Consider the following 23189-nt stretch of genomic DNA (forward strand, 5'->3'; position numbering starts at 1 on the left):
ATCACAAGGATCAGAGGTGCAATCTCAGGGACGAAATATAAAGAGCTTTGTGTTCTAAAATAAGGACTTTAAATCTTATTATTTTTGTTAATCCTCATCAAAGGATATTTTCCCATTGATTTTAGAGAGAGTGGGAGAGAGAGGAAAGAGAGAGAGAAATATCTATGTGAGAGAAACACATCCATTGGTTGCCTCCTGCACGTGCCCTGACCAGGGCTCCGCCAGAAAGGAGCCTGCAACCAAGGTATGTGCCTTGACCGGAATCGCCAACTCTCTATCCACTGAGCCAAAACAGGTAGGGCTAAATTGTATCTTAAAGACAGGCGGAAGGCATTAAAAATTTGGGCAAAGAAAAGTACTGATCATATTTAAATTTTAAATTAAATTTTCAAAAAATTTGGGTGGGCTGGGTTAAGAGCAGAGAAGAGGCAGGAAGGTAAAGAAAAAGGCTATTATTTTAGTACAGAAGGGGACAAGTGAGTGGGCCTGATTGGGAAGATGGAGAAGTCTAGCAATTACTTACCCCTTACTCTCCTCTCCCCAGGTCTCTGTCCTAGGAGCCTGGATGAATACTGGAGTTATTAACCCAAAAAGGGAAAAGAGGAGACTTTTGGGCAAGGATGATGAGCTCTATATTGGACATGACACTGCAGTGGTTCTCAAAGTGTGATTCTTCAGACTAGCATCACTTGGGAGCTCATTAGAAATACAAATTTGCCCCCAGCTGAGGGGCTCAGCTGGTTGGAGCATCGTCCCACACAGGAAAAAAAAGAAAAAAAGTTTGTGGTTTGATTCCCAGTGGGAAACATACCTAGTTTTTGGGTTCAATCCTCAGTCATGGAGCATGTAGGTGGCAACCGATCAATGTTTCTCACATTGATGTGATGTTTCTCTCTCTCTCTGAAATCAAGGAAACATATCCTTGGGTGAGGATTAAAGAAAAAAAGAAGAAATACAAATTTGGAGAGCTGGGCGGAGCTTAGCTATTTTTCAACAAGCCCTCCAGGTTCTAACACACACTGAAGTTTGTAACCACTGGGACAGCCTAATCTCTAGCTCCAGAGGACAACTAACTTTGGGGAATATTATAGACAGATAGACAGACAGATCAGAAAGTAGTGGCAGCTGAAGCCACAGGCTGCCAACTAAGTCACATGGTAAGTTACATCCAGAGCTGAAGTCACCATTCCTCATAGTCTTTTTTTTTTTTTTTTTAAATATATTTTATTGATTTTTTACAGAGAGGAAGGGAGAGAGATAGAGAGTTAGAAACATCGATGAGTGAGAAACATCGATCAGCTGCCTCCTGCACATCTCCTACTGGGGATGTGCCCGCAACCCAGGTACATGCCCTTGACCGGAATCGAACCTGGGACCTTTCAGTCCGCAGGCTGACGCTCTATCCACTGAGCCAAACCGGTTTCGGCTCCTCATAGTCTTATTCCTACTTCTGCACTACTTGGAAATATCTCTTAAGTGAGCCTCTTATTTCAGATAAAGGAAAGATTTATAATATAGTATCTTATTTGTTGAAGCTATCCTTCGAACCCTGACTGCAGTTCATTATTAGAGTCCTTATATTCTCATAAATTTGTCAGTAGTCATGAAGTCATCAATCACCTTTGCTATCTGTGGCATGAAAGTCCCCCTTATTTCTCACACGCACATATTTTCTAATAACCTTTTTCTTTTTAAAACTTATCTGCTTTCATATCTTAATCATCACAGCAGATCATCTGTTCTTTTTTTAAAAAATATGTTTTTATTGATTTTGAGAGAGAGAGGAAGGGAGAGGGCTAGAGAGAAACATCAATTGGCTGCCTCCTGCATGTACCCCCCCACTGGGGATCGAGCCCGCAATTTGGGCATGTGCTCTCACTGGGAATCAAACTGGCAACCTTTTGGTTCCTGGGTGGATGATCAACTGCTGAGCCACGCCATCGGGGCTATCTGCCTCTGTTCTTAATAAGCAGAGACAAGTTTACAGGACTCAATTCCATCTATACTCCTGAATCTTCTCATTCCAAACATCACATCAAATGGCAATGGTTCCTCCCCCAAATGACACTTCCTCTTATTCATCGACCATTCATAGGCTGTCTTCAGTATTGGGAAAAAGTTATTTGGAGATATATTCTCAATTAAATTTCTATTTTTTAAATAAACAAACCTAAATTTACCCTGCAGTTTTTTAGACTCCCTTCTAATTACTACCTTGTTTTGTCCTGGGTTAATATTAAAATGTTTTCTCTTATATCCAAGTAATGATGCTACTCTTGGCAAGATGACTAAACTTCACTCATTTAGCAAGTAACCAGTTCTTACCCTCTATAGAAACTTGTATATTTACTGTGTGGGGGGTGGTATAAAAATTACTTATACATATTTCCTGCCCTAGCAGTCTTGATAATCCACTAACTAGTGTGATAAGGTTAGTGTGAAAATCATTACAAATATAACAGCTTGTGTCTCACAGTGAGTGACTATATAGGAAATGATGAACTCAGCATTCCATCCCAACCTTTACCTAATTATTTTCCATATTACAGAGCCTGTATAGCTACGAACTACACTTCCCAGACTCTCTTACATGAGGGTTCTGTATCTGAATGTCACTCTAACAATTAGATGCCTTGGTGGAAGATTTGAATGGGAAAGTGTGATGGAGTCCTCATTATTGTTGCTTTTACTATCCTTTTTCTACAGGTGAGCACAGGTGTGCAAATGTTAGGTTTTTCTGAGCAGCATTCTGGTGTCTATAGCTTCATGAGTATTGAGTAGGGATAGCAGCTTAGCTCCCCTGGTGGGCCAGTTCAGAAGAGCTATTCTGGAAGTTGTTCTTGTAGGCTCAGGCTACAGGCTGTTTCTTTAACCCCTCAACAACAAAGAACACCCAATTCCTAAAGTAAAGGTACTTCCACTTGAAATAGCTAGAATGACTTTAGTTTCCTGCAACTTAACCCCAATTGGGGTTCAAACAATTGATGTGAAAAAGAAAGGGAAGCCCTAACTGGTTTGGCTCAGTGAATAGAGCGTCAGCCTGAGGACTGAAAGGTCCTGGGTTCGATTTTGGTCAAAGGCACATACCCAGGTTGCAGGCTCAATCCCCAGTAGGGGCCGTGCAGGAGGAAGTCAATGATTCTCATCATTGATACTTCTATCTCTTTCTCTCCCTTCCTCTCTGAAATCAATAAAAAATATATATATTTTTTAAAAGGAAGGGGAACAGAGAGATAAGATCACAATCATTAGGGAAGACCAAGAGAGGACCTATAAAGAAGGTGGTGCTGGACATAGTCCTTGATATATATAGGATTTTGGCAAAAATGAAGGGCAAGGAAACAGCATACTAAGTTGAGGGTAAGGTATAAACAAAAATGAAGAATTATAACAAAATGGGTATCTCCCCACCTATTACATTAAATAGCAACAGAAGATTGCCTAATTTAAAAAGATAAAAAATTTATATTGGTGTGTAAAAATCATCCTATTTATTTGTGTGGGTTTTTTAAATGGTAAACACTTAAGTTATCAAAATCCTGATACTGTACAGTTTTTTGGTTGGGATGAGCCACATTTAAAACATTCAATAGCCTGGCTGGTGCTGCTCAGTGGTTGAGCATCGACCTATGAACCAGGAGGTTGCAGCTGGATTCCCAGTTAGGGCACATGCTGGGTTGGGTGCTCAATCTGGGGGGTAAGGGGGGAGGTGTGTAGGAGGCGGCCAATTGATGATTCTCTCTCATCACTGATGTCTCTTTCTTTCTTTTTTTTTTTTTTGTTAATCCTCACCTGAGGATATTTTTCCACTGATTTCTAGAAAGGGTGGAAGGGAGGGGGAGACACAGAGAGAGAGAAACATTGATGTGAGAGAGACACATCTATCAGTTGCCTCCGGCACTCACCCCAACTAGGGCCAGGGATTGAGCCTACAACCAAGATATGTTCACGGAACCAGAACCGAACCTGGGACCCTTCAGTCCATGGGCCTATCAGACTATGGCTCATCGTTGATGTTTCTATCTCTCCCCTCCTCTCTGAAATCAATACAAATATATTTAAATAAACAAGTAAGTAAGTAAATAAATAAATAGATAGATAAAACAATCAACATGCCAGCAAGCAGGCAGTGCTTCTGAATCAAATGACTACTCATTTGTGACATTCTAAAATAACCTCAATGTACTCTCCTATGGGTCTATCTATTTGTGGTTTAACTTTTTTAAAACAACACTTTTTGTTATAATATATTCACAAATCTGGGGGAAAAAATGCTTTGTCAGACTGTTCCCCAATGTTGCGCATGTGCGTGGTCACGGTCTGCCAAACTGAGCTGTTGTTTTGCTCTCTTTTCTCCTGTCTCTCACAAGTGGCCTCTTTCATGCGCACATTCATCTCTCTTGTTCCTCACCTACAGATGGGCATCACCATACACAAACTCCTTCACCTCTTACCTACTTCCCACTCACATGTCTCTATGTATACTACCACCCCACTTCAAGTACTTATACACTTATTTTCTTTTCAACTGATGTGGTCCTTTCCCCCTCTCTCTTCCATATTCCTTTGCTTTCAACTTCCCTTAGACTCCTTGGCCCTCTCACTTCTCCTAGCACACGCTCCAACAGCTGCTGCCCTGGGTCCTAGTTCTGGAGAGGGCTGTTGTCAGGAAATCTGCCAGGGTGGCTGAGGAGATAACTGGGGCAAGGGTGGGGGTGCCAATGCACGGATGCAGGGCACGGAGAGGCCAGGTGGCCAGCCAGGGTTTCCCAGGCCTGTGGCAGAAGGGGGTGGGCCTGAACTAAAGAAGGGGGCCGCCAAAGCAGGGAGCAGGCCAAGTCCTGCTGCTCGACAGACAGCCGGAGCGCACACAGAAACGCTCTGTGGCCTGGATGGGGTCTGAGAGTTGCCAGTTGGACATTCTGACCCAAACAACCAATTAGGACATGTTCAAGGTCTGCTGAACAGAACAGTCTTTTAAACTAGGCTAAATCCCCTGTTAAGAGTTGCTGATTTTTCTCTCCCTAAATTTTCCAGATTTACAGTCCTAGTAAGAACTGCAAGACAAATCAGAAAAGGGTACTAAAAAATCTGACATACTCTGAACATTAGAGTTAATATTCTTTTGGAAACAAACCAGGTATCTGGTAAACACTGAGGGATCTAGTAGGTATGCTTGATGAGCATTTGTATTAGGAAGGAATTTAAGATCAAGGTCAGCAATAATTAACCCCTAGAGTGCCGGGGAGCATGATCGTGCTTCTCCTGTCTTTCACCAAAAGTGCAGGGAGCGCTATCAAAGCTTCGAAATGGCGTCCAGTTCTAAGCCTGCTTTTATTAGTGATGATGATATTGCTAAATATGTCAATGTAGTAAAGGTTTCCTTAAATTTTTGAATATGTAACTTCATTTACTTGCGATTCATAATTTTTTTCCTAAACTGCTGTAAAATCAGCAAAAATGTCTTGGCAATTTTAGCGTAGTTCCTAGGATATTGGTTGGCCCTCAAAGGGTTAATATGCATCCAGGAAGTCATCAACATTTAAGCATAAGCAATATGAGTCTCATTAAATCTTCAATCACTTCCTATTGCCTGAAGGAACTGGTGGTAGTCTAATGATTAAAGCAATAACATTAAAGTAGAAAACAATATTAGAAAATTAATCTGACCCTTGTAAAAGAAGCCAGCACAAGTACTGATCCACATAAGCTGACTTCACATGACTCCTGGGCAGCTGTGATTTTCCTTTAACCTGTACTGTCTCCCTGTCCCCTAAGTTAGAAAGCCTTGCTGAAAGGTGACTGGCGAAAGAGATGGTCAAGGGCTTTCGTTTTTTTAAATCTAGGTAATTGATAATCTTCCAGTGCTTTCCAACGTGCCATCACACTGCTATCTAGCTGTTTGTTGTATCTCCTACCTACTGTATCACCAGAGGACAGCCTCCCTACACCCCAGCCTTCTACTGCTGTGTTGCTCACTCACTTTTCCGATTGCAGTGCCCCAGAGCTCAGCAATGCCCTGAACAGCTGCAAGTCACAGAGTATAAAGTAGGGAAGAAATGACAGAAGACGACAGAGAGGAGCTGTCTTTTGAAATAGCAATTCCTAGAGGGTTTGGTTTTCACCAGCATTAGCCAGTTGACAGAGAGTATGACAAGGGTGTTCTTTTCATTCCTGACCTATTTCTGTTTGATCTTATAGGAAAATCATAATCTCACTGATGACAGAGACAGAGTATATGATACTCCAAATTCAGAATTATCACAATCGCGAAGAGAAGGATAAATAAGAGTGTGATGTATAGACTCCAAATGTGAACAATAAAAGGACCTCAAAAGTTAATTTTCCTAAGTTAATATTTTACTAATAAACTTTCTCTTATGGGTGTGGTAAAAATTTTTAAAAATCATAGTCATATTACTAGTAGCTCTCCTTAGGAGGAAAAATAATTTTTTCTTTAAAAAATATATTTTTATTGATTTCAGAGAGGAAGGAAAAGGGAGAGATTGAAACATCAATGATGAGAAAGAATCACTGATTGGCTGTCTTCTGCATGCCCCCTACTGGAGATCAAACCCTCAACCTGGGTATGTGCCCAGACCTGGAATCGAACTGTGACCTCCTGATTCATAAGTCGATGCTCAACCACTGAGGCACACCAGCTGGGCAAGAGGAAAAACAATTTTAAAAATGCCTACTCTTTCGATCTATGGTGAGACCATGAATAACTTTTACTTTCTTCTTTATACATCTCTATAATATCTTAATACTACCAGTAGGAATAGTTATTAAGCTTATTATGTGTCATGCACTGTGCTGAGAGCTGCTGTGGTGGCCAGCCTCCAAGATGGTCCCGTGACCCTGCCTCCTGGTATTCACACCTGGTCTGCCACTGTGTGCTGGTCTATGTGATCAAAGGCATATGGCAGGAGTGATGGGAAGTCACTTCTGAGATTTGGTTTAAAAAGACAGATTTCTGTCATAGGTACTCCAGTTCTCTCGCTTATTGCCAATTCTGAAAGAAGCAGACTGCCATGTTGTGGGCAGTCCTATGAAGAGACACAGGTGATAAGAAAGTGAAGTCTCCAGGAGGAACTGAGGCCTGCCCAGAGCCATGGGAGTGCGCTTGAAGCAGGGATGACTGCAGTTCCAGCCAGCAGCTCAACTGCAACCTGATGGATCCTCAGCCAAAGGCACCCAGCTAAGCCGCACCCAGATTCCTGGCACTCAGAAACTGTGACGTAATAAGTGTTTGCTGTTTGGGGTGATTTGTTACACAGCAATAGGTAGCTAGTACAGCGGCACAGGCAATATTTCTTTAATCCTCATAACGGCCCAGTAAGGTAGGTATTTGTCTCATCCCGATTACAAAAGTGAAGAAACTAAAGCTTATATGGGTCAACATGTACAAGGTTCTACAACTAGTAAGCAGCAACATCAAGATTCAAACCTAAACGAGTCTGACTTGAAAACCCACATTCTTAGTCACTGTTATACAGCTTTCCTCATATTACTTTTGTAAGCAGAAAATATATTTTTAATTAAGTATTTTCATTCCAAGAAAAAGAAATTCCAACTCTTTCTTCACTCCTGGTCTCAGAAGTAGAGACACTCTCCCCACTTCCAAAGGAAATTTTTCCCCTTCTCCTCCTCCCGTTCCTTTCCACATTTCAGATCTGTCCTCTCTCCTGAAAGGCCCCCATCTCCAGGATTTCCAGTGGTCCTTATTCCTCACCAGTTTCCTTCCTTCCCTCTACTTGTAAACATAGTCAGGGCCTCTATTTAAAAACAAATAAAAATATGTCCACACAAATCTTGCACCCAAATGACCCCAGCAGCATTATTCAGAAGAGCCAAAGAGTGGAAATAGCCCAAATGTCCAACAGTTGATGAATGGGTAAGTAAAATGTGGTATATCCATACAGTACAATTATTTGGCATCCTTCGAAGTCCAATTCAATTCCCATTTCTTCTGTGAAGTGATCACTCCAGTCCCAAATTATCTTTCCTTCCTCTTATTTCAAGAGCACAATTATACTGCTTTGTACTGTTATATGGATTAGGCTTCTTTCTCCAATGAAACTAAGAACTATATAACCCAGTTCAGAAGTCACCTCCATCATGAAACTCCAGACTAGCCCCAAACTCTCCAGTTCTCTCTTCATTACCACTATACCTGTGCTTTGACCTTGCTGGTAATTCTCAGAACAATTCCTTCCCCCACCCAAACTAGCCTCTTCTCTTTTTACTTATATACTCTGGATTATTCGTTGTAATAATAATGGACCCAGGAAGGCGGGGGGGGGGGGGGGGGGGGGCGGGGTAAGAGATCAACCAAAGGACTTCTATGCATGCATGAGCATAACCAATGTACACAGACAGGGGGGTGGGGGCAGCTGGGGAGTGGTCAATGGGGGAAAAAGGGGACTTACGTGATACTTTAAACAATAAAGAATTTAAATTTAAAAAAGTAAAAAATAATGATGGACCCAGAAACAAACAATATAGACAAGGTCATGTCCTTAGAAAACTTCCAGCCTAGGCTTGACTCTAGAATTCATTAATTTAATCCCCCTCTTGCCAACCCCTCCTGTTCCCTTACTTACTCCCTGGTCTTTCCAGTGCATCCATCTGGAAAATTCCAATCAAGCCAACTTCCCTCACTCTTTACACACACAGAGGATGCCCATTTGGAGAAAATCACACAGTGGCAATGAATGGGGCCACTACAAATACACTGTCTCTAATTTCACTTGGATCTTCACAGTGCGGGGCAGTCCTATTATCCTTTATCAGCTTTTCCTCCTCTTTACCAATCTCTTACCTTCTTTCATCTCCCATCTCTGCAGAAATGTACAGAAAGAGATAGAAGTCGAGCTTCTTCAACTTTCTGTCCTTTCTCCCACATGAAAAACTGTCTATATGCACATCTATCGTTTCCTTCAACCCTAAGGGAGCAGGAGTCTGATATCTAGACTGGAGCCCAGATCTTCAGCGATGTAAATTGGTGCTCTTTTCACAAGGCTGCACTCTCATGCTGACCTCCACTCTTCCATTCAACCAGTTCAAGACACTGCCCCTCACCTTCCCCTGACACATCTCTCACCCCAATCCTCCTCTGGCTCCTCTCAGCTCCACCAACACTGAAATACGGAGGTTTATCGGCTTAGCAACCTCTTCCTCCCTAAAAACATTCTCCTCTTTGCTTTACACACACACACACGCACACACGCATCATGCTTGTCCTGCCTCACCTGAGCTTTGCACGCTGATTTCTATGGAGACACCATGCCACGCAGTGCAGAGAAATTAGCCTTAAAAAAATGAGTCATGTTCAAATGCCCATTTTGCCTCTTACAATCTGTGTGACTCGTCACATTACTTAACCTCTCTGTCTCACTTCTATCATCTGCAAACAGGGAATGATGCCAGTGTACTGGGTTCTATACCGCAGCTCGCATATGTACTGTAGTTAACACAGTGTCATGTACTATAAGGTACTTAATGCACGCACTTATTTACTATAAAAGTAGTATTTACCTCGCAGGACTTATTCCCACAGCCTGGCCCCTGAAGTAGTCAGTCTCTCAAAGCGTTAAGTTCTCCCGCTCCGCGTCCTTGAGACAACTTCCTACTTCCTTCTAACAAAGATTCAGAAACTAGTTCAAATCCAAAGAAGATTTCCCGAATTCAGCTGCAGAAGTATCTGTACATTTACTAAATTTTCACACACACACACACACACCCATACAACGGCCACACACGCTGAAAGCTCCCCGACATAACTTCTCCTCTTCTTCACCGTAAGTCCCCGGAAGCACACTGCCATTCTGCAATCCCCCCAGGGCGTGTGGCATCTCGCCGACAAGCGAGCCTTCTCTGCGGCACCGCTGCGCCCGGCGCGTTTCAGCCGCCGCAGGTGCACCGCCCGGAGCGAGCACGTTCGCGGCGCTAGTCACCCCACCGAGGGGGGAGGAAACCCCACACAACGTCCCTACACCCCGAGGCGTGGTGCGCGGAGAGGCCACGCCGTGACGCGGGGTCGGCGGGCGACTAGCAAACGCGTGGGTCGCCTGTCCCTGCGGCGTGTCCATGTGTCACCGCGAGTGCCTGCGCGGAGCCGCAGAACTGAACGCACATTCGTGGGCGCCGCGACGTCGGAGCGCGAATGTGGGTCCCTCTGAACCCGAGGAACCGGCGAAGGAGCGACGCCGCCGCGAAGCCCCGCAGGGCTGTCCCGCAGGTGCTTACCTCTGCGGACGAGCAGGTGGACGCCGCTGGGCGCCGCCATGTTGGCGCGGGTCACGTGGCCGCTGGCACCCGCTCGCGCCCCGCCCGCCCCGCCCCGCCCGCCGGAGCCGTCCCGGCGCAGCCCTGCGGGAAACTGGCGGCGCCGAGACCGCCCCGGGGAGCGCGCGTGCGCGCGTTGCCCTGACTGCGGGAGCCCGGGCGGCGGAGCGGGTCCGGCCCCGGGCGGCGAGGGAGCCCGCGTCCGACTGAGCCCGCTCCCGCCGCGAGAGGCGGGCTCCAGCCGCGGTTCGCGCGCTCGCGCTGAGCCCGGCGCCCAGGTGGGATGGAAGAAGCCTATCAGGTAAGCGTGGCATCCAATATTTGTAGCATCAACATTTGGGTGCATGGAGACCTGAAGTTGGGAGGAAAAAATCAAGCACAATCGAGCGTTCAACTTAGCACTTTGTATTGTTTGCCACTTCGTTGCGAATTATTTCCCTGGATTCAACTCGAATGTAAAATTGGCTTCCAAGTCGCCAGCTGCCCCTTGGCAGTCCCATAATCGACAACATTATTCAACGGAGACTCCAGACAAGACAGGATTTATGTGCAGCTGCAAAATCTGTTCTGGGTATGTTTAGGGGACTTTTCATTTCCCAAGGACACCCCCCGCTTAGCTGTATTAACTGGAGACTTAATCCTACATTTGACTTTTAAGAATGAGAGGATGACGTCTGCCAGTTGCGCTGCTGAAAGATGCAGCCTGCAGAAGGCCAGTTGTGAGTCAAGTGAGGGAGCTGATGCATCCCTAGTGATGACAGTGCCCATTTGTAGCAAATTCACCTTTCCTCTTATTTGCGTTCTGGGGCAGATTCCATCCTGTCATGGACCAGGTATCATTCATCTTGGTAGTCTGGTGCCCAGCAAAGAACTGATATGCAAGGAGTATCTGGTGAAGGAATTGAACTCTCCATGGAACCTGTCAAACCAAGAATGTAACAGTTTCTTGGACTTTAAATGCAATGAAGACTGATAAGGATTCTTGGTAAATGTGTTTCCTAATTAATTTTTAAGGATTTGATTTAATTATACACTCAGTGAAAAATCCAGACAATTCAAAAATGAGTAAAGGAAAAAGTGCAGTCCCCTTCCTCACCCTGTCTGCACTCCACAATCCCACTCTGCAGATGCAACCCCAGTGTGCATCATTTCAGGCCTTTAACAGGCAAATATTTGTAAATATTTTAAATGGATTCACAGACTTACTGTTGCAATTTGTTTTTTTCCATTCATCATAAACATCAAATCTCAGAACACTTAGCTCATTCTTTTTAATGACTACATAGTTCTGATATTTTTACTTTTTAAAGAGAGTGAATTTTGGCCCTGGCAGATGTGGCTCAGTCTGTGGGAGCTTTGTTCTGTACACCAGAAGGTCACAGGTTAGATTCCCTGTCAGGACACTTATCCAGGTTGTAGGATCCATTCTGTCTGCCGTGCAGGAGGCAACTGATTGATGTTTCACTCTCACATCAATGTTTCTCTCTCTGTGTCTGTCTCTCTCTCCCTCACTGCCTTCCTCCCTCTCTCAAATCAATAAAATCTTGTTCTTGGGCGAGGATTAAAAAAAAGAGAGAGAATGATTTTTTTGGCAGTTTGTTAGAGGACACATGCTGTACTCTTTGGTGACCCAGTTTTGGGTGCTTTTGGGTCACCTTGAAAGATAAAGAGAAATAATGTTTTCCACTGAGGTAAATAAGATGTATGTGATGAGAATGAAAAATACCCCTACAGGTTACTCTAATGCCCACCTTTTTCAAATCCAGGTCAATTTCAGGGAGAGATTTTTTGAAGATGGTAAACAAAGGAGCCTGAGAGTTAGCAGGACATAGAATCTCAGGAAGTGTGCAGAAAAAAGAAACCCAGAATCCCTAGTGAAAGGTCAGAAGGCATTAAGCCCAATTTCAAACATCTGAAACAGAACACATGTTCACATGATTTAGTTCAGCCAACCTGGGGAAAACCATCGCAGAATATATTCCCCTGCGACTAAAAGGACAAGGAAAAGGAAACTGTGAGGACTCCGGTGGAACCACCATGGTGGAATCCCCAGTTAGGTCAGCATAGGACGTGGCTGTATCAGATGAGTGAGAAATGAAGCAGGTAGTAACTTGTATAGTTCATCCACAGATTCTTAATTTGGTTTCTTTCATACAATATCTTTCTGCTATTATAGGAGGATTAAAAGCTGCCAGCATGTGTCCTCCTAAATCACCCATTTACGAGATATATGCATACTGGCCAATAGGATAAAGGGCTAGCCCACTGATAATCTGGGACCTCTTGCAATGCTAATATGCTGTGGTCCTGGGCTTATAGGGCATTATGCTTTCATCTAGATGAGTAACCATTAGTGACTCACGATTCCATGTCTGCCCATCTTCCCACCTGTGAAATGAAAGTTAATTATATTGTGGTACCTCACTGATTTGAACTCCCTCCATTATTCAGAGTTTGTACTTGAGTTTCTTGAGTAAAAGTTGAATAATTTTTCAAAACCAGGGTTCAAGAAATAAAGGATAACTTCTCAATACCTTCATTTTTTTGTGTCCAAAAATTCATTCTTCAATGATAAAATGTTTATTAATTGTGATTAACCATTGTTTTATAGGCCTTTTACCTAGGTTTTTAAAAGATCATGTCTTATTAGAATCTTTTAAAAATATTTGTATTATTTTTTACAAAAGAAATATATCAGAAATAAGTTCTGATACTTATATTTTTGAAAAGTCAGTCTTACCTTTCTCCTTCTACTTAGTAATATTTTATTATAGACTTATACCATATAACTTTTTCAAAAGTTGTATATAGTTTGTGATAATATTTAAATTATATCAGTATCTGTAATGTATGTATTGAATTTGTAATTCACATTTACATTTTTAAATGCTCTAGGGGATTATGTGACATTAAATCCTTTGAAAATAAATTTTGCTTTGTAATACATTTTGTAACTTGTTTTGCAAGTTTAAATTTTAAATACTCATTAGGATTACCTGTAGTGCAAGATACTTAAAAACATAGTAAGCCCTAATCAGTTTGGCTCAGTGGATAGAGCGTGGGCCTGAAAGGTCCCAGGTTTGATTCTGGTCAAGGGCATGTACCTTGGTTGTGGGCACATCCCCAGTAGGGGGCGTGCAGGAGGCAGCTGATTAATGTTTGTCTCTCATCGATGTTTCTAACTATCCCTCTCTCTTCCTCTCTGTAAAAAATCAATAAAATATATTTAAAAAAACATAGTAAGATGCTTACATATCTATAGAAGAAAGTTATTTATGAACATGTAAAACTAACTGAAAAAATGTGGTGTTTTTTACTGGGCACAGAGCAGGTTCTATGTAGTCTAGCCTTCATTCACCATTCCTGAGCTTGTGCATCAGTTTTGCCATCTGAATCAGAAAAAGTAGCTTTCTTCTTTGATTTCAGGATCATTTCTTAGCATTTTACTCTATAGCTTGAGAAGAGTATTTCCAAAACTGCCCTCTAGTTTGTTAAATTTTAGTATAAGGAAATACTTTTATTTATTTACATGTTTTAAGTCAAATATTCTTTCCAGGAACTAGGAGTTCTGCATAAATATCATCTGTGCACACAACAGGGACCCCTCTTTGTAGCTGAGTAGACTCCTTTAAAGTTAGGGCCTAGCTTCAAATTATTATATGTTCAAGCAAAAAGTTTCTGGGGCACTCTTTTAGCCAACTTGCGTGCAGAATGTCATTTCCAATACCAGTCATTTGAGACAATAATGGATATTTTACTGGTAATCTAGGGATGTCCTTAGAAAAAAATGTGTAAATGCTCCATGGTTTTTTAGGAAAAATAATGCTATATGCAAGGCAGTTGTGAAATCATGTGGATTTCTCCGTGTGCTTGTACCCTTTCCTGGATTTGTAGTTGCCTAGAGTGACCCCTGATAAGGGCAGAGGGATTTAGTTGTGTGACCCTCATGCCCCTCCCATTTTTTGTCTAATGACATTTTCTCAAATAAACTTTAAGTCTCCCTCCCTTCTAACAAGATTGCTCTACCTGAGCCCCTCCTATATTGAAATTCTGAAGATTTCAGGGACCTGTAGCCATGTGTAGACCTAATCCAAATTGGCAGTCTGTCATGGTAAGCAGAGTGGAATGGGACCAGACAGGGCTAACATTGCCCCAAGGGAGTAGTTATTCTCAGGCCCAGTCTGGCTCATTTTGTTTTTTTTTAAGCTGGTTCAACCCCTGGGCTTGAAATATATTATGGGAGATTGTAAAGCAGAAATCATGCTGCAGCAACAGCCTAGTCACTGTTGGAGCAGTTGCCTACCTGGAATGGTTGGCAGCGATCGAGGGAGGGAAGGTATGGGAAGGTTATTGGGAAAAGGCGGTGGATGGTCCCAAACACTGCTTGCTTTAGTCAGAGATGGTTGGGAACTGTACAGGCTTGAGGGACAAGGCTTCCCTGACCTCATCTCTTGAAACTGGCTCTGCGGGAAGTTGGATTAAAGCAGAAGTGTGCATTTGCCCCATGAAATTTAAATAAGAATGTATACCATTAGCTATTGCCATCTATTCTCAGTAATCCCTGGGAAAGTAGCACCTGCTTATACACTTCTGGAGAAAGAACCTATTCAGAGTAAGGAAGAATGGCAGAAAGTTTCCAAAAGAATCTAGTGATCAATCAGCCAATCAATAAATAACTTAAGTGCCCACACTAGGCTCCAAGGAAATATGATACTATTTTTGTTCTTAGAAGCTCATTGGAAAGCTGAGACTGATATGCTCATAAGATTGCCCATAGAGAAAAACTGAAATCCCATAGGAGCACTGCCAGGAGTGAGGGTGTCACAGATTCTGACTACCTCTGGATGCTGAGAACTGAGAAAAATGCTGAACTCTAATTATATAAGTTCCCAGGAAATTGCACCTGTTTAATCTCCTTTACTTTCTGCAAAGATGAAGGTGAGAGAAAGGGAAATGTGTTTCTTTTAAGCACCTTCAATATACACTTATAAAAGAAGAGAAAGGAAAAGGCTCTCGCTCTTCTTGTTGGAATTATTTTTAAAATGTTTTGGTTTTTCTTTTCTGTTTACACATGTCTGTAATATGTGCTCTTTAAAAACATTTTGCCATGGCTGGGTGGCTGTTGGTTGGAACTTCATCCCCTACACCAAAAGGTTGTGGGTTCAATTCCCGATCAGAGCACATACCTCGGTTACAGGTTCGATTCCTGGTCAGAGCTCATATGTGAGGCAAAAGATCAGTGTTTCTCACGTTAATGTTTCTCTTTCTCTCCCTCTCTCTCTAGAATCTATAAAAACATATCCTTGGGGAGGACCTAAAAGACACGCAAATATTTTAAAAATACTGAAATGTATAATACAGAAAGTAGAGGGCCCCCCATAAAAGCTCCCTCCAGGTAATCACTGTTCACAAGTTGATGTATATTTATCCAGATTTTTTTTATACATATACCATTTGTTGGACTTTCTAAGGGAAGGTACCTATTTTTACCATGCCCAGTCATATATCTGTGTAGAATAAAAGATAGCAGACCAGACAAACCACATGCAAAAAGGCAGGAATGCACAATATTACCTGTCTTTACTGCAGTCTACTGTGCATTCTCTTTTTTTTCTTTGGCCTTCACTCTGCACTTGTTTTTCTTCTGTGATTGTTTCCAGACTTCTGTAATATTACTGACTAGGAGCCTAGTGCACGAATCGAAATCACGCAGCACCACCCACCCTTCAGTCGCCGGCCCAGCCCTGTCTCCCTCTCTGGCCCTTGAAGCAGCCACGGCTGCTGCTGTTGATCAGGCCCTCCCACAGCACAGGCATGGAGGCCCCTGCTGCCTCACCCCCCGACGCTGAGCACGCAACCTCCTCCTTTCCGGTTGACCCATTATGGCGTCCCGGTTGATTAGCATATTTCTCTATTATAATTATATAGATTGTACTGTTGTTTTTTTCTTTCTTTTTTTCTTTGACCATTAAAGTCAGCGTTTGAAAATATTTGTGATTTTGATATATTTCCTGCCTATCAGCATGAAAAAATACTCCTTAGTCAATTAACAGTTATGCAAAATACACTGCAGTAAGAATCTCCAAAGTGGAGATTATGAAATAACAAGAGATTTAATAATGAATAAAGAAAACTAGCTGCATGTCCCTTCCTCCCCTCCCACATTCCACCTTCACTCCCCAAACTGGCTGACAAACTAAGCAGTAGTGCATTTCTTAACTTCTGCTTCCTCTCACTCAACACATTCTATATTCTATATTCAAGACTGAAACGGTGGAAACAATCAAGAGGGCAGATGCTGCCTCGACCTCTCTTCCCATTGAGCTGAGCTCCTCTGTGCTCACCCATCCACTTTAGCCCAGAGAATAACCTCTCTGGAGAGCATTCTCCTGAAGCACACACAAACATCACTGAATTTTCTTTTACTTGATAAAGGATAAAGGAAGAAAAGCAGCAGCTGCTCTAGTAGCAGACAGCAAACAAGCTTCGCTGTGGTGGTCCCACAGCCTTCACAAAGGGGATTCAAGAGAGCTAGGCAAACAAACTGTACCGCCCAAGACTTCCACACACATTCACCTGCCAAAATTATTAATTAAAAATCTAAAGAACTGTCCAGGTGAACTGAGAGTCTAACCAAAGCACATTTTCCAACTGGCCTTTTAGTAAGTTGGAAGAGAATACAGTTGAAGAACTGGAAAGAGCTTCAAAGATCACCTAATCCAACTCTAACTCTACACCTTCCAATTTTAAGATATAGGTAAGCCCAGAAAGATCGTAGGAGGGAAGATTCACCCCTGTTCCAGCCTGTGTACAAAATAACACTGCATATCTTAAAATATATTTTTACAGGACATTTATAAGGCACTTCGTGTAGCATCTTATGCACAATAGCTCTTCAGATACTCATAAGAGATGGCATTACGTTTTTATTGTACTTCTCCACAGGGTTAATGGAAAGCCCCCAAATTATGACATGGACATTTTTCAAAGCTTCGGTTTTACACTTAGTTGATTTATAGAACAAGGGTGTCAAAGATGGGGACAGTTTGTTTTTGGTAGCCAAATCAAGTTCAAGTAAACTATGATTCCTTTGAGAATCAGTTTCCAAAGAAAAGGATTGAGTATTGCTCTTTTTTATTTTTTTAAGAAAGCTCTTCACTGTCTTTTCTTTTGGCGAATTCTGCTTGTGTAAGTTAGGCTGAGCAATCTTGCTGTATAAAGGTGCCACTTATCTGCTTCAGATAAACTTATTTTAAAAATTTCCTTGGTTTACAATTGTATTTTATCTGACAATTATATGGAGTTTCGGTTGCTGAACAATATATTATTTAAGCAAAACTTTATTTCAAAGTAACACACAGTTTTAAAAAACATGCAATTATAACAAGGTTTACAATGAAAAACAAGTCTCCCATCCCACCTTTTCCCAGTCTGACTCCAGACTCAATCACTTTGAACTGTTTTTGTTTCTGGTTACTGCTCAAAGTCATGCCAACTGTGCTTTATTATTATATGGACTCTGACTTAAGTGTACTTTCTTGTACACTCTTTTTTTTTTTTCTGAAGTTAATTTTCTATTCTAATTTGGACCAATTACTTTCTTGGACATGTAATTAAGTTGCCATGTTCACATTTTTTTATAATCGGAATCAGATCAGTTTTACTATTTCTTGTACTCTACATCTTACGTGCTCTTTGATTTCACCTTCATGCTGCTAAAATAGATCTACACATAACTTCATCAGAAAGTGTGTGAAGTAAGTTTTCTGGTTTCTTAGATTTCCAAAACCACCTTTGTTTTGCTCTCAAACTTGACTGATAATTTGGTTATTGTATTCTAGATTCAAAATAATTTTCCATCAGAGCTTTGAAGACATTGTTCTATTGTCTTTTAGCATGAAGTATGGCTGAGAAATCTAATGCTATTTTAATTCCCTCTCCTCTCAAAGGTTTTCACCTCTGAAAACACTTAGGATCTTTATTTTATGCTCAGTGTTTTGAAATTTATTTAGTCTACATGTGATCCTTTTAGGTAAGTGGTGTAGTGGTTTAGAGTGGAAAATTGAGGCCGGCAAGTGAGGCCGGCTGGCATGGCTCAGTGGTTGAGTGTTGACTTATGGACCAAGAGGTCATTGTTTGATTCTGGTCAGGGCATATACCGGGATTGTGGGCTCGGGTTGCAGGCTGGAGCCCGAGTGTGGGGCATGCAGGAGGCAGCCAGTCAGTGATTCTCTTTCATCATTGATGTTTCTCTCTGAAATAAAAATATATTTTTAAAAAACATGCAAGTGAATTATACTGTCTGGGGTAAAATCTTAGCTCTGCCACTATGTGACCTCGGGAGAAATAACCTCACTTGATCAGACCATGTGCGCCATAGGGTTATTGTGAAAACTGTGATGACTGATGCAAGTGCTTAGCAGATAGTAAGCACTCAGTGGATGTTAGTGATGATTTAATCTTGCTCAATCTTCAGTGAGCGCTTCTAATTTGAAGATTCATTTCCCCATTTCTAAGGAATTATCCTCCCATTCTTTAAAAATGTCCTTCTGTTTGCTTTTCCACTCTAAAATGAAAATAAGCTGGTTACCAGACTTCCCACATTAATTTATCTCCTCTCTCATAATTTCTCTTTTTGATCTCCTGGGAAATTTCTTCAACTTTATACCCTACATTTCTGCTGCGTGAATTAGAAAAATCATTTTAAATTTCTAAGAGCTCTTATTCATTGATTGTTCCTTTTTCATAGTTTTATATATGCAGTATCTTTTCTTTCCAATTTTTATTTTAGAAACATGCAGAAAAGCTGAATCATACAGTGAACACCTCTATATATCTTCCACCTACATTTAGTAATTTAAAAAATATTGTCACACTTGCTTGCTTTCTGTTTGTCTGTAGATGTTTATGCATATATGTATGGATGGATGTGTATATATATCCCACCTACACAAACATTCTTTTTTTCTGGACCATTTGAATGTAATTTATAGAGGTCATGACTCTGATCCTAAATACTTAAAACATGTGATTCCGAGGAATAAAGACATTTTTGAATCTACACAATCACAACACTACTATCACAACTATGAAAATTAACAAAATTCCATGTCATCTAACATTAGAGTCCATCCATATTCAGATTTCTCTATTGTCTCAAATGTGTGCAAAATCTACCAAAATGTGAAGTGCCATACATACCCTTCACTCAGAGATTCCATCACTATCTTGCATATATACTCCCACATGAATGGGGCCTAGACACGAATATTCACTACAGCACTGCTCCTAAGAGAAGATAGAAAACAACCCAAATGTCCATTAATATAGGATTGGGTTCAACACAGGGAGCTCAAACTATGTAATATCAAACTACAGAATACTATTAGAATGAAGGTGTTTAGAGTTGAAATGTTCTAATATGTAGTAATTAAAATATGAGTTAAATTTAATTGGAAGATTCTGAGTACTGAATATAGTATATCATCATTTGTATTAAAATTATGAGTGTTTGCAGACTGATAACTAACTCTGAGGGGGGGAAAAGATGCTGGTAAAAGTAACTGTCTCTAGAGAAGTGAATTGGGAAGGTGGAAAGGAGGGCAGCATACTTCTCATCAAATGTTCTTACTGATTTTGAATTTTGTACTATGTCCACATTACATAACAAAAAATAGTGCTTACAGTGGAAGAATATTCAATCCCATGTAGCAGTGGTTCTCAATCAAGGGTAATTTTGCCTTGCAGATGTGGCAATATCTGGAGACATGTTTGGTTGTTACAACTGGAGGTAGGGGTAGTGCTCCTGGCATCAGTGGGCAGAAGCCAGGGATGCTGTTAACCAGGTCACAATACACAGGTCAGCCCGCACAACGAAGAAGGGCCTGCCCCAAGGTGTCAATATTGCTGAGGTTGGGAAACCCTGCTGTAGAGCACTGAATGGTAAGGTTGGAGAGAAGTTAAGTAAGACTAAAGGAATAAACAAAGAAAGTCTTGTGCACAAGCCTAAGCATTCAACTTATTGTACTTTTAAGATAATTCACATTTCTAGCTGTGGATGGTTATAGAAGTCCATTATGCTCCTGTTTGCATAGAGCTTATTCCAGATTGGTACAATATCAAGCTTCTGTAACCTTGGTTCATGTTAATAATTTTAACTGTTGTAAACAGAATATTGTCACTGTAAGAATGAGGTCAGACTAAGTCTCTGATTCTAGGCCTTTGAACTCTAGGTATTCCTTTGAATAACATGCGAGTGAACTGTGTGGTCCTCCTATATGTAGATTTAAAATTTCTGTGTTCAAGTGAACATGCACATTACAAAGGTCAACTGTATTTTTAATCCACAGTTGGGAATTTGCATACATAAAGGACTGACTTAGGTTATATGTGGATTTTATTATGTGTGGGTAGTTGATACCCCTAACCCCTGCTTTGTTCAAGGGCCTACTGTATTCCCACATCTAAGCATAACACATGTATAAGAACATGCACTGCGTGTTGTTTGTAATGGAAAATATTGGAACAACCTAAATAATAGGGCACTGGTAGAGTAACTTATGGTATATCCATACAGTGGAATAACTGCATTAAACAAGATAGCTCCAATGATCTTCAGAAGTTTAAAGTTTAAACAGCAAGTTAGAAAACAATATATGTGGGAGGTTACCATATGTATATGATATATAAAATATATATACAGCCCAGCTGGTGTGGCTCAGTGGTTGAGCGTCAACCTATGGACCAGGAGGTCACAGTTTGATTCCCGGTCAGGGCACATGCTAGGGTTGCAGGCTTGATCCCCAGTGTGGGGTGTGCAAAAGGCAGCCGATCAATGATTCTCTTTCATCACTGATGTTTCTAATTCTCTCCCCCTCTCCTTTCCTCTCTCTTAAAAAAAAAAAAAGTAAAGTTCAAGTTACATACCATTTTGGAGGTTATATAACAATCTTACTTTCTGATACGCATTATAAACACCAAGTTTTTACTTTTATGATTCTGTATCAAGCAATTTACACTCCAATAAAAATAAAGTAACAATATACTATTACCATTACTTTTTTTCTTGCTGGACTTCAACATCTTGGTAACCTTATAGCAAATCACAACAGATATACACCTCATTTTACACAAGACTTCAATTATGGTGTAAATTGGATTTTTATAAACTGATTTTCATCTTATTATCTTATATTACTGTTATTTATAAAGTGGTTATACTAAAACTAACTTCTAAATTATCTTCAATTAATATCTGATGCCAAACATTTAGGTTTTAGGCTGTATCTAGTTTCCCTTATCTCTCTTATCCATGCTACCCCCAACAGTGGTTAACTGGAGTTTGCTTAAAATAAATCTGTACTAGGAACATTTCTATTTAGAAAAATCACATAGGAAAAACAAGATTATTAGGAAGACCTAAAAAAAAAGTGTTTTAAAGATGTCAGGTGTAAAATCTTAAAAGCAAAGAGTGGGAAGAATAATAAAAGCTTAAAACCTAAAGTTTTTAACATGACTGGAAAAAGTTTAGACATAAGTATTTAAGAATCATATCATCACACATTAATGTATCACAACTAAGCATTTATTATACTGCTTAAGAAGGCAAGCAATTGCAGTGGTATTTCAGAAGCTGTATCTTTAATATATGCTCATAGACTCTAAACAGTATTTTAAAATATACAATCTCTCCAAAAGAAAATCTTCAACTAAAAATAAGATAGATAACTTTTAATGTAAGTAAAATGTTACAAGATTTTAAAATTATATTTTTCACAACACAATGTACAGAAATTTGCAAACTTCCTGTACAGAGCAGTATAATCTTTACTCTTGAGCAAGGCGTTCAATAACACGTCGGTAATCGTCCACAAGATCCTGAAAGCTTTCTTCCAGCTGTTCATGTTGCATGCTTATTTCTATTTGGTTCATCTGGTTTGTCAGTTCTTCTGGTCTGAGACATTTTCTCATTTTAGCAAGATCTCTCTGCTTTTTCTAAGCAACAAAAACAATTATTGGTTAGACTAAGGAAGCTGATATGTGTCTATAGTCTTAAAATTTTATTTTTTTAATATGTTTTTATTGATTTCAGAGAGGAAGGGGGAGGGGGGGAGAGAGATAAAAATAGAAACATCAATAATGAGAGAATCACTGATCAGCTGCCTCCTACACGCCCCCCACTGGGGATTGAGCCTACAACCCAGGCATATATCCTGACTGGGAATCGAATCAATGACCTCTTGGTTCCTGGGTCAACATTCACCCGCTGAGCCACCCCCGGCTGGGCTACTCTTAGAATTTCAAATCTCCAATATTAAAAATAAGAGTGGGCCCTAACCGGTTTGGCTCAGTGGATAAAGCGTTGGCCTGCGGACTGAAAGGTCCTAGGTTCGATTCAGGTCAAGGGCATGTACTTTGGTTGTGGGGACATCCCCAGTAAGGGGTGTGCAGGAGGCACCTGATCCATGTTTCTCTCTCATTGATGTTTCTAGCTCTCTATTCCTCTCCCTTCCTCTCTGTAAAAAATCAATAAAATATATTTTAAAAAAATAAATAAGAGTGGTAGGAATATGCCCAAATTTGTCCCATACAATTTTCTTCTTATGGAAACCTAAACATAAATTTGACCATGAATTACAATCCTTCTAAAAGGAGTTAACCAGAAGACCTGGAATTTGTGTTAATTGATGATAAATATAGATATGTGACTCACAGCACTCTCACCAAATCATAAAAAAAAAACAACACAATTGGTCAGTGTAGACACTCATATTTCTTTCTTTTTTATTAAATATATTTTTATTTATTTCAGAGAGGAAGGTAGAGGGAGAGAGAGATAGAAACATCAATGATGAGAGAAAATCACTGATTGGCTGCCTCCTGCACACCCACTACTGGTG

The 23189-nt window shown here is 40.8% G+C and overlaps 3 protein-coding genes across 3 annotated transcripts in view; 1 reads left to right on the top strand and 2 right to left on the bottom strand.

Annotated features, from left to right (window-relative positions):
• The window catches only part of METAP1D (methionyl aminopeptidase type 1D, mitochondrial), a 68206-nt gene extending 57867 nt beyond the window's left edge, over positions 1–10339 (bottom strand). Inside the window, exon 1 of the mRNA XM_036320051.1 lies at positions 10252–10339. Coding sequence (XP_036175944.1) covers positions 10252–10291 — 40 coding nt within the window. The 5' untranslated portion in view covers positions 10292–10339. The remainder of the gene's footprint in view (positions 1–10251) is intronic.
• A 131-nt stretch (positions 10340–10470) lies between these two features.
• SLC25A12 (solute carrier family 25 member 12) overlaps positions 10471–23189 on the top strand; it is a 166889-nt gene continuing 154170 nt past the window's right edge. Inside the window, exon 1 of the mRNA XM_036320047.1 lies at positions 10471–10591. Within this exon, the coding sequence (XP_036175940.1) occupies positions 10574–10591 (18 nt within the window). The 5' untranslated portion in view covers positions 10471–10573. The remainder of the gene's footprint in view (positions 10592–23189) is intronic.
• The window catches only part of HAT1 (histone acetyltransferase 1), a 49131-nt gene continuing 47855 nt past the window's right edge, over positions 21914–23189 (bottom strand). Inside the window, exon 11 of the mRNA XM_036320050.1 lies at positions 21914–22284. Coding sequence (XP_036175943.1) covers positions 22117–22284 — 168 coding nt within the window. The 3' untranslated portion in view covers positions 21914–22116. The remainder of the gene's footprint in view (positions 22285–23189) is intronic.

Source organism: Myotis myotis, unplaced genomic scaffold (assembly GCF_014108235.1).
Source record: "Myotis myotis isolate mMyoMyo1 unplaced genomic scaffold, mMyoMyo1.p scaffold_m19_p_8, whole genome shotgun sequence".
Classification (NCBI taxonomy): domain Eukaryota; kingdom Metazoa; phylum Chordata; class Mammalia; order Chiroptera; family Vespertilionidae; genus Myotis; species Myotis myotis.